General features: G+C 38.8%; 2 protein-coding genes across 4 annotated transcripts; one reads left to right on the top strand and one right to left on the bottom strand.

The window, feature by feature from the left end:
* Positions 1 to 1806: 1806 nt before the first annotated feature.
* On the top strand, positions 1807 to 11559 carry LOC114438334 (protein RCC2 homolog). Its single transcript, XM_028409589.1, is given in 14 exon segments — positions 1807 to 1937; positions 2912 to 3125; positions 3454 to 3547; positions 4477 to 4620; positions 4919 to 5040; positions 5042 to 5051; positions 5357 to 5445; positions 6366 to 6480; positions 6790 to 6956; positions 7045 to 7225; positions 7316 to 7421; positions 9884 to 9956; positions 10115 to 10192; positions 10538 to 11559. Coding segments are annotated over 13 exon segments (1443 nt in total). The 5' UTR covers positions 1807 to 1937; positions 2912 to 2966; the 3' UTR covers positions 10643 to 11559.
* Positions 11556 to 15038, bottom strand: LOC114438335 (60S ribosomal protein L22-like). 3 transcript variants are annotated; one of them, XM_028409592.1, is made up of 5 exons: positions 14479 to 14896; positions 14274 to 14384; positions 13873 to 13997; positions 12124 to 12173; positions 11876 to 12016 (listed from the first exon to the last, which is right to left on the bottom strand). In XM_028409592.1, exons 1-4 carry the CDS (start codon positions 14542 to 14544, stop codon positions 12146 to 12148), a joined length of 330 nt encoding a protein of 109 aa, XP_028265393.1. In that variant the 5' UTR covers positions 14545 to 14896; the 3' UTR covers positions 11876 to 12016; positions 12124 to 12145. The 3 variants fall into 3 exon arrangements, with proteins under 3 accessions (XP_028265392.1, XP_028265391.1, XP_028265393.1); XM_028409591.1 differs by lacking the exons at positions 12124 to 12173; positions 14479 to 14896 and adding an exon at positions 14951 to 15038 and having other exon boundaries at positions 11556 to 12016; XM_028409590.1 differs by lacking the exon at positions 12124 to 12173 and having other exon boundaries at positions 11556 to 12016; positions 14479 to 14884.
* Between the last annotated feature and the right edge of the window lie 1974 nt (positions 15039 to 17012).

Below are 17012 nucleotides of genomic sequence, written 5' to 3'. Positions count from 1 at the left end.
ACTTCTACTTTTACTTAAGTATATATTTTGCTGGGTAATTGTACTTTTACTTAAGTACCAAGCTTCAGTACTTCCTCCACCAGTGGTTTTCAATAATGGCTCTGGTGCTGCTGAGGCCTGATAAATGTTTAATGTCAAAATGTGATGTTTGAGGAAAGAAGGAATCCAAGTTCTGTATTAAAAATAATAAAGTAATCCAACGCACTGGATTACACACCCTCTGGTGTCATTAGATAAAAAAGAAATCTACTATACTGTATCACATACATTGTTTTATTTATACTAAAATCACAAATGACACAAAGACAAACACTGCATAACAAAATAGGTTTATATCTATTTCTACCTGTGCCACTATAATTCAAAACATTATATTTCTGCTTCACTGTATTCCCAATTACACCATCAACCGGACTTTTTAAATGATAGAGAAAAGACTGCACAAAACAGATCAGATTAAACATTATTTAGAAACATTTAGAAACACAAAGCCTCCACAAATCCTCATAATAATGACGTAGGGTGAGCATAAACTAGTAAAGTTGACGACAGATCACAACCTTGTAACAGTAACAGCACACTTCAGTCACATTTATGTTTTTATTACCCTATCTACATCAGTTTTCTCCTATTAGTATAGTGCCCTCTTGTGTCCTGATGTCCCATTACAAATATAATGGTAGCGATGCCTGTTCTGTCCCTCTCCTGATGGTGTTCCTCCACCTCCAGCTCCTGTAGAACTTGCGATAGCATTAAGCACATTACGTCTGCTGCGCGTTCATGGAACGCCTGCCTGCATCTGAAACTAAGAAACTCCTCCCCTTTCTGTAGGGAGAAGAGCTAGATGATCATGTCATGCATCACTGTCATTCCCTCCACTGGTCTATATTTGTCCATGCATCATATATTGTATATGTGTGCATGACATATATCTTCATATACTGGAATGCAGTATCATTAGTTTTCCCAACAACAGGCTTCTAATTTAAGCCAAATAGTTCTATTCTGGTCTTATCTGTTCACAAGCCTTCTAGCTTTGTTTATATAACCTTGCAAATTGCAGATGGGTAGCAGTATTCTGTTGGGAAGGCAGTGTCTTTCTCCATGCAGCACTTCCATGGCCACTGCACTGTGGTTGTTCAGTGTTCTCGTTGTAGTTAATGTATGAACATAAGCCAATCTAAGAGAGACCTTTAGTTGTTTACATGTTAACCTGTTTTTTTATAACCTATTACATGACTTGTTTTTGGAGTAATCTTTGCTGCGAGACCGATCCTGGGACCGTCATTCTAGACCTGAATTTCCTCTATATGTACACAGTCTTCCTGTGGATTTCTGGAATCCAGATTCTTCTTAGATGGTTGTGCAACAACTGTTTGTATGACTATGTCTGTGGATGCTCTCATTTATTGTATGACGTCCTTCGTTATGTCATTACACACTTCCACAACTATATGTTGTGAAAATCAGATTTGGATAGATCACTGTTGTTTAAGAATAACAGGGCACTCACTGACATCTTTCTTTTGGCTTTATAATAAACTGCTTAACCTTACGATTGAGTTTACATACATTTGTCACTTGGATTTTTTCAAATAAATACATTTATTTAGTCAGGTAAATGGTCCAATATTACATATGTGTAAATGAAACCAAAATATTCCAAGGAGTGTTTCTGTTTCATTGTTTGATATGGTTCTCTTTTTCCACTCTCAGGACTTGTGTGAAAAACGCTGGCCCCTGATTGGGTGATCAGCTCAAAGAGCTGTCTAAGGTTGTAGAGGCGGAGTCTCCACTGAATTGGCCAATAAATGTAGGCTTTAGTAAAGACAGCGCACGTACTCAGAGCTGGAGATACGTTCAGTAAGTACTATTTCTTTTGTTCACATCAATCAAACTGGGAACGGACAGAGAGCTGCTGAATCAGGAAATTACAGGTATATGATTTATTATTAGCTTTACAAAACATAAATAATATATTTCAAAATCACAAAAAGTACGAATGCTTTCCAAATTTATGTTCATTTAAGAAAATACAGAAACGTTTTTGTTGAAGTACGTTTTATGTAACGTTAGCGTCAATGTCTTTATTTAGAGTGACTGTTAGCATACAGTAGCGAGGTATCGTTCGCTCAATGAACTTAATCAGACATGTATATTTCACATCCTCCAAATACTTGGTTCAGTTTTGCCATATTTGAATGAGCTATTTTGTACAATCTAATAACTTTGACAAACCCATATATCTAGCGGTTAACTATATAAGTTCACATGTCGTGTGTTAGCACGCCAGCTAGCTTGCTACTCAACCATTATGTGAACAAAGAGCCACAGAGGTTAGCTTCTCAGTCTGATGAAGCTAACAGCTACCTATGAAGCGGAAACCGGTATACTATTCGTATACTATTCATATACGATGCTACTGCCCTGCCGGTTGAATAGACAGCCGTTGAAAAGGTGTAATCTGAGAAACTCGACAGCATTGTAGTGTCTAGTACGTGACAGAGATAACCAGAGATGCCTAATCGCAAAAACTTCCTATAACGTTAGCAAATTCCAAGACAGTGCAATGCTCCTTCTTGGAGTACAGTCCTGTCGTTCGCGGTGTGTCTAAGGCAGTTACGCAGCAACGTTTTTCCCTTGTCGAAGTTTTAAAGTCGTCGTAACAACAGGCAGGAGTACAATTTTTTTTATAAACTATGTTCATAATACGCCCCCCCCCAGGTTTGTAATGATAGTGTCATGTGGCATTATGTACATGACGTGTATCTCTTATTTTTTGTTATTCGGGTAAACAATCTGCAATTCATACATAACACACATTGTTTCTTTGAGGTATAAATTAATGTACAATTTCAAGGATGCATAGTAGTTGCACTCACTGACTGCTCACTCTTTCCCCACATAACAGCTTATGATTTGAAAATGCCGCGGAGAAAGTGACTGATGTCTCAGGCAATGGTGGGATGAAGAAGAAGAGGGCCAGTGGCAAAAGAAAAGAGAGGGACTTCAGTAGTGATGATGAGTTTGACTATGAGCAAGAAAACAACAAGAAGCCTGGCAAGCCTGCAACCAGGCCGGGTCTCCAGCCTGTCACTGTGGCAGATGATGTAAAAGAAAAAATTGTAGGTTTGGTGCACTAATCATATATTTGTCATACAATTTTCCATTTTTCTGATACCCCTTATTTAATAGTAACTAATAATTGCTTCTAGTTAGAAGTTAACTTTTTATTAGCACATGTGTTTATTTATTTATTCGGTTTTCTGCTTTATGCTATATTTAGTTTCTTCTTTTAGTTGGACAGATTAGCATGACTTCTGCTGGATGAACTAAAGCAAATAATGACATGCATTATATATACAGAGGCTGGTTGTATGAAGTCATGTGCAGGTTTTCTGTTTTTTTTTTTTGTGTGTTGTTGCTGATACTGACTATATTGTGTATTAACAGAAACTTGAGTGCCCACAAGTGAAAGGTCAGCTGCTTATCTGTGGAGCAACCAACTGGGATTTGATTGGAAGAAAGGAAGTGCCTAAACAGCAAGGTACAATGTGGAACAAATGCTCGGAAACTTGAAAATTTTTGATTTCCATAGTTTATTATGTACTAATGATAACAATAATAATAATAACTTCTGCTCAAAGTTATTTTTGGATCAATTTACAGTGACGCAAATTGTTAGTGAGCTTTCGTTTTGTTGGTAGGTGTTCTTTTCTTAACATAGACATGATGTTTTAGTGCACTTGTAGCAAAATGACTACAAAGTGAAGAACATTTTCATCATTGTACTTGGAGCCTGAAAAAACTATGCATTTAATGACAGATTACTGTAACTGTTGAATTTAGGCACCAGTGTGAGGGATTTATTTTTGTGTTTTAGTTTAGATGTATGCAGGATTTGGGTTTGAACTAGTGTTGTCTGCATTAGACAGTTGGAATACTGAGATTGACCACAGTGGTAGGTGTCCGCGTGTAAGGTGTACACTGGTCACATACGAGCCAAAGTCATCAGGATCCTGTTAATTTATTGTGACAATAACGTCTATTCATATGCATGCAGTCATGTGCTGCCCACCCCTTGCAGTACATCCCCTAATGCCTGGGGCAGGCTGTACGCTGCCCCGTTCCATCCTTGTCTCACTCCTGTGGTGCACCCTGATAAATCTGCTTTGTTGTGACAAGATGGGGGGTTGGGGGTGTCGACAAGAGCAGCTGCATAGGCAAAGACGATCTATAGATTCCTTTATGTGGCCGTGTGTATATAGATATTGTGAAAAAACAATTCCACATTAGGAGATTAGATGAGAACTGAATAAGACTAAATCTAAGCAGTTTTATTAAAGAGCACACAATGCACTCATTGTGTGCTAGGACTTGATACCAATGCAAATGACTGCAACTTTGCAACTATGGACCACGGGCCATACCTGACAGATGATGTGTGAATTAAATGGGTATTTTGTCTGTTTACAGCTGCTTTCCGCAACCTGGGACAGAATTTGTGGGGTCCTCACCGTTACGGTTGTTTGAATGATGTCCAGGTCAGCTGTGTGGTGTCTGGTCCCTGTGCTGCACATAGTCTCCTCATAACAACTGAGGGCAAACTGTGGAGTTGGGGTAAGTAACACGTAGGGCTGGACTTCATTTTAAGGGTTTTTAGATAACTCTTTGTTAGGTAGATTTCTAATTTAAACCTGTGTGTTGATCGGGGTGAGTGGATCATTGTCAACTGGGTTGCAGGCATGCGTTCTTAGACATCATCTGTGCATTTCTGCACACTGGTACACAAGCAATTCTTCTGTACCCTATGAACCTATAGGCATATGCACCTATTCAGAAGAGGAACACAGGTAGGCCTCCGCTTGTGTCACTTTGTTGAGACCAGAGTAGGAGTTTTCCACCACTGTTTTCTCAGGTCGTAATGACAAAGGCCAGCTGGGTCATGGAGACACCAAGCGTCTGGAGGTGCCCAAGTTGATTGAGGGCCTGGCAGAGCATACCAGTGTCTCTGCAGCCTGTGGACGCAATCACACCCTGGGCGCTCACAGGTAGGTTGAGCTAAAAAAAAGAGAGTTAAAAAACAGCCATGTTGTTAGCAGCCCGTCGTGTAAAAAATAATAAACACCAGGGAGTTTAACTGAAACCCTTAAGAAGTAGGACTGAGATATGTACATAGACCTTATTTTAAAATGCTTTTCATGTCCACCTTTTGTAATGATGTGTGTGTGTGTGTGGTGTATATATATATATATATAAATAAATATAAATATGTGTGTGTGTTTTCCTTTAGGGGCTCTGTAAATGCAGTCTGTTTCTTGAATATGTGTTTGCTGATGGTATTCTGTCTCATCAGATGATGGCACTGTATACTCTTTTGGGGAGAACAAGCTGGGCCAGCTTGGTCAAGGCAACCAGACTGATGCAGTTCTTAGCCCATCACTGGTAAGCTTTACTGAAAGCGAAGAGCTCTCATTTCTGCTGCTTATCTCAGCTTATACTGTCTGTATTTCACGATAATGGGCTTGCTTTACTGTTGCTGGTTGTATGCATGACTACCATTAAAACATTTTTTTTATTACCAGCCATATAGTCATGGCTGTAGGTGGTATCTGAAATTTGCAATGCTCAAAACTAAATCTATAGGCATGCTTGGTGTTTTTCATAACCATAATGCTGTCTAAGGTTATTTAAACTCTGCTGATTGAGTTTTCTTTCTAATCTATTCCTGTTTGGTCTGCCTGGTTCACAAAACCCTCTGCACTCCAAAACACTGTGGGTTTGAAATGAGTTCTTTTTTATATATTCATCAAAATGAAACCATCAGTGACAGAAAACTGCAAAATGGGACAAATCATCCAACTTTGTAATGGTCCTTCCATGCATTAGTTCCAGTTATAGTATAGAAAGAATTCTGTATTCGTCACTGCTCAGTAGAACTAGGAAACGATTATTGATTCACCTTGCAGCAGAAATTAACAAAAACATATATGTTTAAAGAATTCCACTTTGCTTTTTACCCGAGGCTGAACTATTGCTCAGAAAATGACGGACTTCCAATGACAATAGATCTAGGGTTACAGAGTAAGTTGTATTTGTCATAACAGTTTACTGACTTTTGAACTTATAAAGGAGCATCTAAGAAGGACACAGTTGCACACAAGATTGCAAACAAAAGCGTCTTTGTCACAGGTGTCTAGTTACTATATTTGAATATATTTTTTTTCTTTTGAGAATGACCATCACCAGCTGTGACAACCAGTTGTGGGTTAGTAATTTGAAGGGAACACAGTTGTAGACCTCAGTAGACCACAGCGTGTATTTAGAATTAACTATTTATACTCATCTGTGTCTCTTTCCTCTAGATTTCCTACCATGGACAGCCTCTGGTGAAGGTGGCGTGTGGTGCTGAATTCAGTATGGTGGTTGACTGCAAGGGAAACCTGTACTCCTTTGGATGCCCAGAATATGGACAGCTGGGTATGCTGAAAATGTGCTAACAGATAAACTGTTTAACATGTTAAATTTGAATTGAAAGTTAGCATGAGGATATATCATATTTTTCCAAATACATCTTTCTGGAAAATACACCTGGAAAAAAATATCTTTTCGTTTTTTTAATGGGATTTGTAGTGTAGTTTTTCAGTATTTGCCATACTTTCAATACAAAATAAAAGACAAGATTTTGAAGTATACGGTAATTTGGTGATATTCACTGATATAGCTAATGGGGGTCAGTGTTGGGAAGTTGGATCGAGCTAAAATAGCTTATTAAATGTGTCATTGCAGGCCACAACAGTGATGGGAGGTTCATAGCTCGTGCACAGCGCATCGAGTTTGACTGTGAGCTCATCCCTCGTCGTGTTGCCATCTTCATCGAGAAGTCCAAAGATGGTCAGGTCATTCCTGTACCCAACGTTGTGGTTAGAGATGTGGCTTGTGGGGCTAACCACACGGTAAGAGGAAACACAGAAAGTTGTCTGTAGAAGGCTCGTGGGGTTATAACATGGTTTACACTTGGTTTCACTTTTGTCATGTGTACAGCTTGTGATGGACTCTCAAAAGAGAGTCTTCAGCTGGGGTTTTGGTGGTTATGGACGCCTGGGTCACACAGAGCAAAAGGATGAAATGGTTCCCCGACTGGTTAAACTGTTCGACTTTCCTGGGCGTGGAGCTAGTCAGATTTACACAGGCTACCAGTGCTCCTTTGCTGTCAGTGAGATGGGTAAGTTAAAAGCCCAGCAAGTTGTAATATCTCCTGACACGTTTTTCTTAGCAGATTGTCCAACTATGTTGCTTCTGTTGTATTTTATAGGTGGGTTGTTTTTCTGGGGAGTGACAAACACTTCCAGAGAGTCAACCATGTATCCCAAAGCTGTGCAGGATCTGTGCGGCTGGAAGATTCGTAGCCTGGCATGTGGGTGAGTGCTTATTCTCGTGCCCTATGTGTGGGATTGTTCTGTTTAATTTTTACTTTAACCCTTATGCACTGTTCGGGACGTTTTTGTCCTCCGAGAGTAATTTTTCTGTTTAATTTGGCTCTTGTCTATATGTGAGAAAATTAAATAATATTTGATAATTAAGCTTAATTTTACATAAATGTTGTTAATATGATTTTAAAATTTGTCATAGGTCAATAATACACTGTGGGCAAATTCGTGGACAAAAACGTCCACTAACTTTTTAAAAATATATCCGATAATTTTTTTTCATTTTTTTTTGCATACATCTTTTAATTAACTTCAGTTCTGATCAAAAGTAGTAAAAAAAAAAATCATTTCCCCCCAGGATTTGAACCCTTTTAATCACCAATTTCATAAGGGGCGGTACCGATAAATGGTATCAGCTTTATTACAGTCTGTCAAACATTAGTAACAACATTGACTTTAAAGATAGGGTAGGAGATTTTTAAAGTAAACACACACCCGTTTATCTCGGAGCTCACCCCAAAGCCACACCTCCCAACCAGTCTGTGACTTTGGCCATCATGAACATACCTCTCTGGTGCGCGCAGAGCAGGAAGAGAGCAGCCAACCAGCCAACTCTACGCGCAGGGGCGCCTTATAGGATTGGCTGATGTTTTTAGCGTTTTATAGCTTCCACAGATGATTAATATTCTTTGCTTTAAAGCGAAACTGCCGAACTAATCGGTTGCTATCGGATTGTAAAGAGAAGTTCCACTTCCACTAACAAAAAGTGCATCAGAATGATATCTCCTACCCTACCTTTAATGCATTGTTAGTTTTTGCACAGCACTTCATTTTCATTTTTTCTCCCTTACGTGTGGACATTTTTGTCCCATAGACACATTTTTTGACTGCACAGCCATTGCACCACATAATCATGCATTCTTGATTGTTGGTGGTTTACCCTGTTGATATGAGGTGAAATTTGTGATTTTTACAGTTGACAACCTAATGACCCTATTAAAACCCTTTACCTGCAGGCCTGTGCAGTTTCTGGCTTGTATACGGCGTTATAGGAAGTATTTTAGCACGTAATTGTAAAACAGGTGCAGACTAAACACAAACAAAAAAGCAAGTGGTCTTGCATGTGTCCTTGTGGTCATTTGATGCTGAGATGAGCAGCAAGTAACATAAAGAGAGGATTCGCTTGTGCACAAGCTTTGGAAATGATATGCAGCCTGGCTTTATGAAGGGCCAGGCTGTGAAGGTGTGAAGGCTGCACAAGTACATCCGTCACTCGTGCACAAGTAAATCCTCTCTTCATGCTGCTTGCTGCTCTTGTCACCATCTAATGACCAGGAGGATGCATGCAAGGCCACTAGTTTTTTTTGTTTTGTTTAGTCTGAACCTCTCAGCATCAAAGGGCCACACACTTACTTTTAGGGCTGCAACTATTATTTTAGTAGTTGACTAAACTGTAGATTAGATTTAGTTAGTCAACGATTATTTGTTATTATTACATTATTTATCTATGGTATCTATTTAGTAACATGCACATGTAAGTATCGGACGGAGCGCAACACACCATGAAAAAAGGGGCCCTTAGACTGTAATTCAGTGATCTCAACTGAGATCACACTAACCAAAAAGTAAAGTCACTACTGGAAAATGCATGTCTTTATTTTTATTTGCTTATAAAACTGCTCAATTCACAACAAATCTTGTGGATGTGTTTATAATGATGCACTGCCTCATCTGCTACATCAGTGTTTCCCTGTTAATATACTGCACCACTGTATCCTGCATACTGTATACTGGCTAGGCTAGATTTCATTCTGATGCACTTTTTGTTAAATTAGTGTAACATCTCTTTACAATCCGATAGCAACCAATTAGTTCGGCAGTTTCGCTTTAAAACAAAGAATATGAATCATCTGTGGAAGCTATAAAATGTTAAAAACATCAGCCAATCCTACAAGGGTTGTCACTCTCTTCCTTCTTCTTCACAGACTGGTTGGGAGGTGTGCGTTGTGTGTTTACTTTCAAAATCTGACTCTCACTGAGATTTCCAAATTTCCTACCCTACCATTAAAGGGTTAAAATCCTAGAGGGAAATGATTTTTTTTGTTTGTTTTTTGTTTTTTTTTACTAATTCTGATCAGAACTGAAGTTAATTAAACGGTATATGCGAAAAAAATATTTATCAGATATATTTTTAAAACCGTTAAAGTTAGTGGACGTTTTAATCCACGAGGGGGGGGGGGATTTGCCCAGTGTATTATTGACCAATGACATGAAATTTTAAAATTATATTAACATTTATGTAAAATTAAGCTTAATTACCCCAAAAAATATTTATGATATATTTTTAAAACGCTTGAAGTTAGTGGCCGTTTTTGTCCCAAACAACACAAAAGGGTATTGTTTGCGAACATTGCACAAGGGTTAATTCTGTATCTCTGCTTCTTATTTAACAGGAAGAGCAGTATCATCATTGCTGCAGATGAGAGCACGATAAGCTGGGGCCCCTCTCCCACTTTTGGAGAACTGGTAAGACTTGAGTTAATACATTTAGCATAATCTGTCAAATGTAATTACCTCCTACCATTTAAAAGCTTTTAGGATGTGTGACAGTGGTCCAAAATAGAGGTCAAACATGCACATTAAATCTGTATAGTAATGTGGTGATCTTGTAATTTCTCCTTTAGGGATATGGAGACAACAAACCCAAATCCTCCACCACTGCCCAGGAGGTCAAGACCTTGGATGGTGTCTATGTTGAGCAGGTTAACCATACATTGATAATAAGGCTTGAAAATTGAACTGTTTGAGAAAGAAAGACCTGGGTGCATACATTTAAACTAAAATAATAACTGATCTTAGCTGTACATAAGATGTGTGCCACATCAGAAGTTGGAAGCTTGTTCCAAGCTTGTTCCAAACTAAGAAATAAGTGTATATATAGTAGATGACTTCCTGTGAATACTGCAGATCATTTGACACATGAGTAAATGCTGACTATACCTTTTCTCATTCAGGACAAGACAGGTGTTACTAGGTATTTTGTCCAGTTTAAAAAGCTTGGTGAGAGCTAAGAATTGAAATGCTAAAATAGTCTCTTATTTTTGCAGGTGGTGATGGGCTACTCTCACTCTCTAGTCATTGCTAGACAGGACACTCAGCAGGAACAGGAGAGACTGAAAAAGCTGCCTGAGTACAACCCCCGAACAATCTAATTAGCCCTCCAACAGCAAAATCTCAACCAAATCACTGCTCAACAGGTACCTGTTGAGTCACTGTGGGTCCTAGTTGTGTACTATTGGGATGGTTGAGTTCAAGTCTGAAGGGTACCACACATCTCAACTACCAGAAAACCTGACTCCACATCAATTTGGACACTTGAAATCAGAGAATGGGACTGGAGACAAACGGGTGCCCTGAATGGTCCAGCTCTCACATAAAACAGTTAAGATATCTTAACTTTTCCACTGTGAGTGAGCCTAGCAGAGCTGTGCTTTACAAAGCCCCCTTTTTCATTTTATAATAAAGCCAAACAATGATGTCTTTACATCTCGTTACTTTTCTTTGTTGCAGTATTTGATAGATGTTTGTCAAATATTATGGGTGCTACAGCAAGGCCCTCAGTCTTTTCCTACTGAAGGCTTTTCAAAGACCAACACTCCATACCTGTGCCTTTCTCTTCATGTGTTCAGGATATGGAAATATTGTGTTCAGTGGATTTTTTTGTTGGCTGGCAGTTGTGAGAAATGTGTGCAGCTGCATATCATAATCAGGATTTTGAATTATATGACAATGTTTTTTTGTTGCACTCCACTAGATGTTACATTCCCTTGTTAATTCAGTGTTTGCATTAAGGATGCACTGCTCAGCCTTTCTAAAACCACAATATCTGCAAGGTCTTGTCTCTGCAAATTTGATTTATTTTATCCATTCCAATTTTCTAAGCAGGTAAGAACAAACAATGCAGTCTGGTACTGGTTCAATGTAACAGTGTGCTGGGAAAAAAATCACATCCTTGTTTTGTTAACAGGAGGTTTCATACTCATTCTTATATGTACTGCAGTCTTTTTATAGTGAAATTCTCTGGGTTACTTTTTTCATTGAATCGTTAAATAAAAGTAAGGTAAACTGATTTAACCTCTTTATTTGTGCTGTTTTTGTCCTGTCAAGCAAGAACCAAACCACCTTTCTAAAACACTGCCCCTTACAGGACATCTGTGAAGAAACTTTTACATGTCTAACATCCAAACCTCCACTTCCACAGAAATAACACTTGCATTTATTGGTTTGTTACCCCACCAAATATCTTGATCATTTTCAGTATTTGGAGGAAAATTATCCCTGACAACTGATTGTTTTCCTTTGACACACAAACAGGAAAACTCCAGAGACAAACATCTGCACTGTAAACGTATTTAAATGTACAAAATTTAGATGTCTTTCTAATTCAATCTTCATCTTCCTCCTCCTCTTCCTGATTGATCTGGAAGTAGCGCAGCTCATAGCTTTCCTTGGTGTTGGCCACGACCCGCAGCCAGTCACGAAGATTGTTCTTCTTCAGGTACTTTTTAGTCAGATACTTCAGGTATCTGCAAAATGAGAAAACAGGCATTTACTTGAACTGCAAATGCACCGGTCCCAGTCCCATGCACTGGCAGGCAAAGTGACAAAGTCAAGTCTAAAAAGACAAGCTCACAGTAAAAGCTATAGATGGTTTTTCAGTCGAGACAAGGTAAGGTCTGACATCTGAAACAAGAAAACAGGTCATTATGTGTGACTCGCTGAACTTTTCAAAAAGCCAAGGAACTGCTTTTTATTCACATGGTTGAAGTAAGATGACTGGATGTAAGGTTTTTTTGAAGATGCTTTGCTCATCAGAACTGCTGTTTGGAAGAGCAGTTCATCAGAACTGTTGAAGATGCTGAAGAAGGAGCAATGAAACATCTTCAAGAAAACTCAAGTCCAGTTGCCTCGCTTCAACCTTTTGAATGAAAATGACCTCGATGACTGAATCTTCATCGACAAGGAACTTCTTTAGAATCCAATACACCTTCTACTATCAGTTCTCTAAAGTGCCACTTACTGTACAGCTATTGTAGTGATGTTTTCATGGTATCACAGTCTGACAGACTGGCTCATTATAATCAATTTTTCTTTTTGTTAGGGCTATCAAATAATTCTTTTGCACATTTTAACCCATAATAGGTAATGCACACATTGTGTATGATCCTCAGGCCACTCCATAGCTGTGGATGGCAAACATGACCTGTGTGGAGCTTTGAGTGGACACAGGCTATGTAGGGCAAGCTTACTAGGAGCCTCAGAGAAAGATTTTTTTTGAAGTGGCTCTTTTCAGTCTCAGTTCAGTAAAAGCACTGACAATCCCTCCCACCCTCACAGACTGAGAAGCAGCTTCAGCAACAGACTTCTCCTGCCACGCTGCTCTAAGGAACGATACAGGAAGTCATTCCTGCCGTCCGCCATCAGACGCCATCAAAACTCACCAAACTTGGCAGAAAATTGTCCCCCGACGAAAATCGCGACTTGACACTGTTGCCATTGGCGGGCGTGGCCGCATGGCTCTGCAGTGCCCCCTAAAGTGTGAAAATATTCACCGCAACTGCTACAGACTTGACACTTGGTAAATTAGTGTCAACTAGTATCGCCTTGTGACAAGAAAAAAAGCCTCTTGGATGAAAATTCCCTGATGTACAGGAAGTCCGCCATTGTGAACTCTCCATCATTTGCACGCCCCCCACTTTTGTGACCTCCTCCTAGGGGAGTTTTCCGATCTGGCTGAAAATTGGTGCACTTGACAACAATACAACTACAATTTAATTTCCCCATGGGGATTAATAAAGTTAATCTTAATCTGATTATTTTTCTCAGTAGTGTTGTCAAGATAACTGTATATTATGCAAAGCATTTAATTCTTAAATAATTCTTCTTAATTCTTTTAAATTTAAAATTCATTCTGATTACCCACAGTCACACAGGCACAAACATCTTACAACTGTAAATAAACAACTCAAATCTATCAACATTCAAAATTTATTCTGCCCAGTATTTCTTCAGTGCATTACCACCACAACATTCGAGTAACACATGCAGACAATGATGGGCTTTGACCTGCAGTTATCATGCTTATTCAGAACTCGTGCAACACCTGTAACATTCAATGGCCACTTAGGCTAGTAGGAAGAATTAACTGAACCTTTAAAATGGGAAATTATCCTTTACTGGTTTATGTCAGATCACAATGTGGGCGTACTTGTTTGTGATTACAACATACTGTGCTATATTATACCTGCATGCCTTTTCAGATTCTGATAGGTTTACAGAAGTAGTATATATCTAAAGTAGTTCTCATAAACTTTGGAATAAAACAGCTTTATTAAATGCTCATAAATGCATACTGTTTATGACACACAACAGTTTTTTTTACCTCTTGGAGAAGGGCACTTCAGAGGACACTGTAATCTTGCTCTTGCTTCTCTCTATGGAGACCGCTCCACCACCCAGGTTTCCAGCTTTCCCGTTTACTTTGATGCGCACCTGGAGAAACTGCTCCTGGACACAAAATGGTGAAAATTCCACAGTCAGGCTGTTTCTGTAGTTTGTGATGAACTGCAAGTTGTCTATGTAGAGTTACACTCAGCACTACATATTGTTAACAATACTTCTGCCTTGCTAGCAATAATCATGCTGTATTTTTGTAAAATATAAACCTGGTATTTGGTATTTATAAGAGAACCAGTATGCACTGTGCAGTGATTATCTGTGATCAAATATTCACATATCTAGCACTTCACAAATAAGACCAATGACAACTTGCAAGGGACTTACAAAGTCTAAGGCATCCATAATGCCATCTTCAACAGGATGGGTGCAGTCTAGTGTGAATTTCAGGACCTGCTTCTTCTTCTTTCCACCTTTGCCTGTGTTCTGCTTCTTCTTCTAATCAAAGACAAAATGTTCGACACAACAGAGTCCATTTGATGTGGCAAGAATATGCATTTAATAGAATTTATAGAAGGGAAAATAACCCCACCACAGCAAGTCGCGAATAACAGAAAATTGTACATGACACCTGGTAGCTATTCGATGCGAAATGCATAAAACAATAAAACTTGAAATTCACATTCCCGTTTAAACGGCACAGCTGTGGTCCCCCTAACGCTACACGGTGCCGCTACATAATTAGAGTAAAGGCTAAGTGAAACATATTGCTAAATAACAGCCGCTTCTAACTACATCGTTCGCACATGTTAGCCAATCAGATCGGTAACCCGAGTCAACAACGCGGAGATGATAATCTACATCTATGTTACGTACTGATGTTAGCTAACTGGCATACACAGGCCCGAGAAAAACCTTAGCTGCGCAAAACACTTAACCGAAACAGAAACTCGTTATTTTGTACATGACGTAAACTTTCACTTCACTCGGCTCATTTTCCCTGACTTCCACACGATGAAACGGACATTTGTCTATATAATATATTAGCACACGAATTTACTCACAATAGGCGCCATGGCAGAAGGTGCAGCAAAAAAAAAAGAACAAGCTGTACGCAGGTGCTATAATCGATCGCAGAAATATCGATTTGTGATCGGTTGCTTTTCACATCTTGTGAAAACAGTTGATTTATAAAAGTGCTTATAAATCAACGCCAGTAATCCGGAAAAGAGGGGGAAGTCAAAACAAAAAAAAAAAAAACTCAATTAGATTAAGATTTAATGAAATTTAATAATATAATGAATAACACGGAGACTCTTTGGGACCCTTAAAAAACTATCTATTATATATCTATTAATCAAATATGTTCACTTTGTACAAACATGCAAAACAAATATGTGCAAGTTTCGCATTGTGGCAATGATGATACATGATAAATGTTCAAAGTTCAGTCAGTGGTTCAGCAGCCTGGTGGCCTGTGGATAGAAACTGCAGCCTGAAGCTTTAAGTTCTTCATAAAATGGCTGGTAAAAAAAGTGGCAGTACTTCCTGGATCCAAGAAAGCATAAGTCTGTAGCACCTTATCTCCTTTCTTAGCTTTCAGCTGTACTGGAACTACAGAAAGAGTACAGTTTTGGTCTCCAGCCCTAGTTTTACCACGTGCCTGGAGAGAGTCAAGTACACTGCTTACTGGTGCCTCTAGTGAGTTGTTGATTTTATACTTGTTGTGGACATGCAGAATAGTGGGATGTTTTAGACTGCACTCATCACAGGTCAAACGATTTCTGTATTCCTTGCTCATGTGGCCGACCTTTATGAATCCAAAACAGACTCCTTTCTTCCTCAAAAAGTCAATTTTGTCCCTGTGAGAAATTGTATACAGCTTTGGACACTGGGATAATGGATGCACCATAGACTTGGAAGTTACAGCTGCATCACTAGCTGTAATAGTTGTCATAGAACTGCTCCCTCTATTGTTACTCTTAGGCAATCCATGGGTTTTATTTACAGCTTTCACTGCAGTGCTAAGCCATGCATCTGTCCTATCACCAAAAAGTAGATGAGACAAAACTTAAACTTTACTCTCAAGAAAGCTCACCATAACCAGGAATGTGGCCGCTCCAGTATATTGCAGGCCACAGACGTCCATTTTCCTGCAATTTTGAGGCCACTCCATCATGATACTCCTCATGTTTAATGGAATGTTCATCTCTTATGTATAAACTCTGTCATGGCATTGCAGCATCCTCTAAGGAACAATGCATAATCCTGCAGTGCCTGAACATCTTCCACTTTAACGACTGGCCATCCAAAGGCTTTATCCATATAGGCTGTTATCCTGTGTTCATTCCCAAAATGTTGTTTTAACCGAATCTTTGCTTTTTGATATCCTTGATGTGGTGGCATGTGCAGACAGCTTCTAACCAGCTCTTTGAACTGACCTCTGGTGGATTCTAAAAAATATAGACAATCCTGATAGCTGTTTTTTTCTTCAACCGCATGTTCAAAAAGTCAATGTAAAAAGCATACTGCAAGTATGTAGGTGGGTATGTGCATTTACATCTGTTCACACATCCTGCTTTAATGACATAGATGGTGCTCTTGAGCCTCGATTCAAAATTATTACACTAATTACAATAAATACACTGACTGCTGTCCTAACTGCACTCTTGTCATTTAATCGTTCTTGATTTGATGTTTTTTATGATTTTATTCGTTTTATGATTTTAATTTACCTCCTTTAATGTTTTAAAATGTTGTTTTTGTTCTGTGATTTTGTCTCTGTAAAGGTGCTATATAAATAAATGTTGCCTTGCCTTAAGCCTGGTGATGACATGCTAGAAACGGATGATCTGCTAGAATGACTTCCTTGGTTGGACCTTTTGCATGACACATTTGACACACTGTCACCTGGATTAATATCAACTTGGCTCTCATTACTTGCACTTTTGTCATCATCATTGTTTTCATCAACCATTACATTCACATCATTTTCATCAATTTTTGCATTTTAAACTTACAATTTCTCCAATTTTCTTTAATCACGTTGAGATTTGTTCCATAAATGCATCAAAAGCATGCATCACTGCCATGCTTTTGTTACTTCAAGACTGCAATAATGTAACT

The sequence above is a fragment of the Parambassis ranga genome, chromosome 7 (genome assembly GCF_900634625.1).
Source record: "Parambassis ranga chromosome 7, fParRan2.1, whole genome shotgun sequence".
NCBI classification, from domain to species: domain Eukaryota; kingdom Metazoa; phylum Chordata; class Actinopteri; family Ambassidae; genus Parambassis; species Parambassis ranga.
This window is presented reverse-complemented; position numbering and strand designations above follow the sequence as displayed.

Bases quoted from the DNA above. Each gene is read 5' to 3' on its own strand.
- LOC114438335 (XM_028409590.1), bottom strand. From the start codon at position 14,544: ATGCATTTCGCATCGAATAGCTACCAGGTGTCATGTACAATTTTCTGT. The intron at 14,385-14,478 runs GTGGGGTTATTT...GTCTTTGATTAG, and splicing joins GTTATTCGCGACTTGCTGTG to AAGAAGAAGCAGAACACAGG. The intron at 12,017-13,872 runs GTAAAAAAAACT...CTCATTTTGCAG, and splicing joins GAAGTGCCCTTCTCCAAGAG to ATACCTGAAGTATCTGACTA.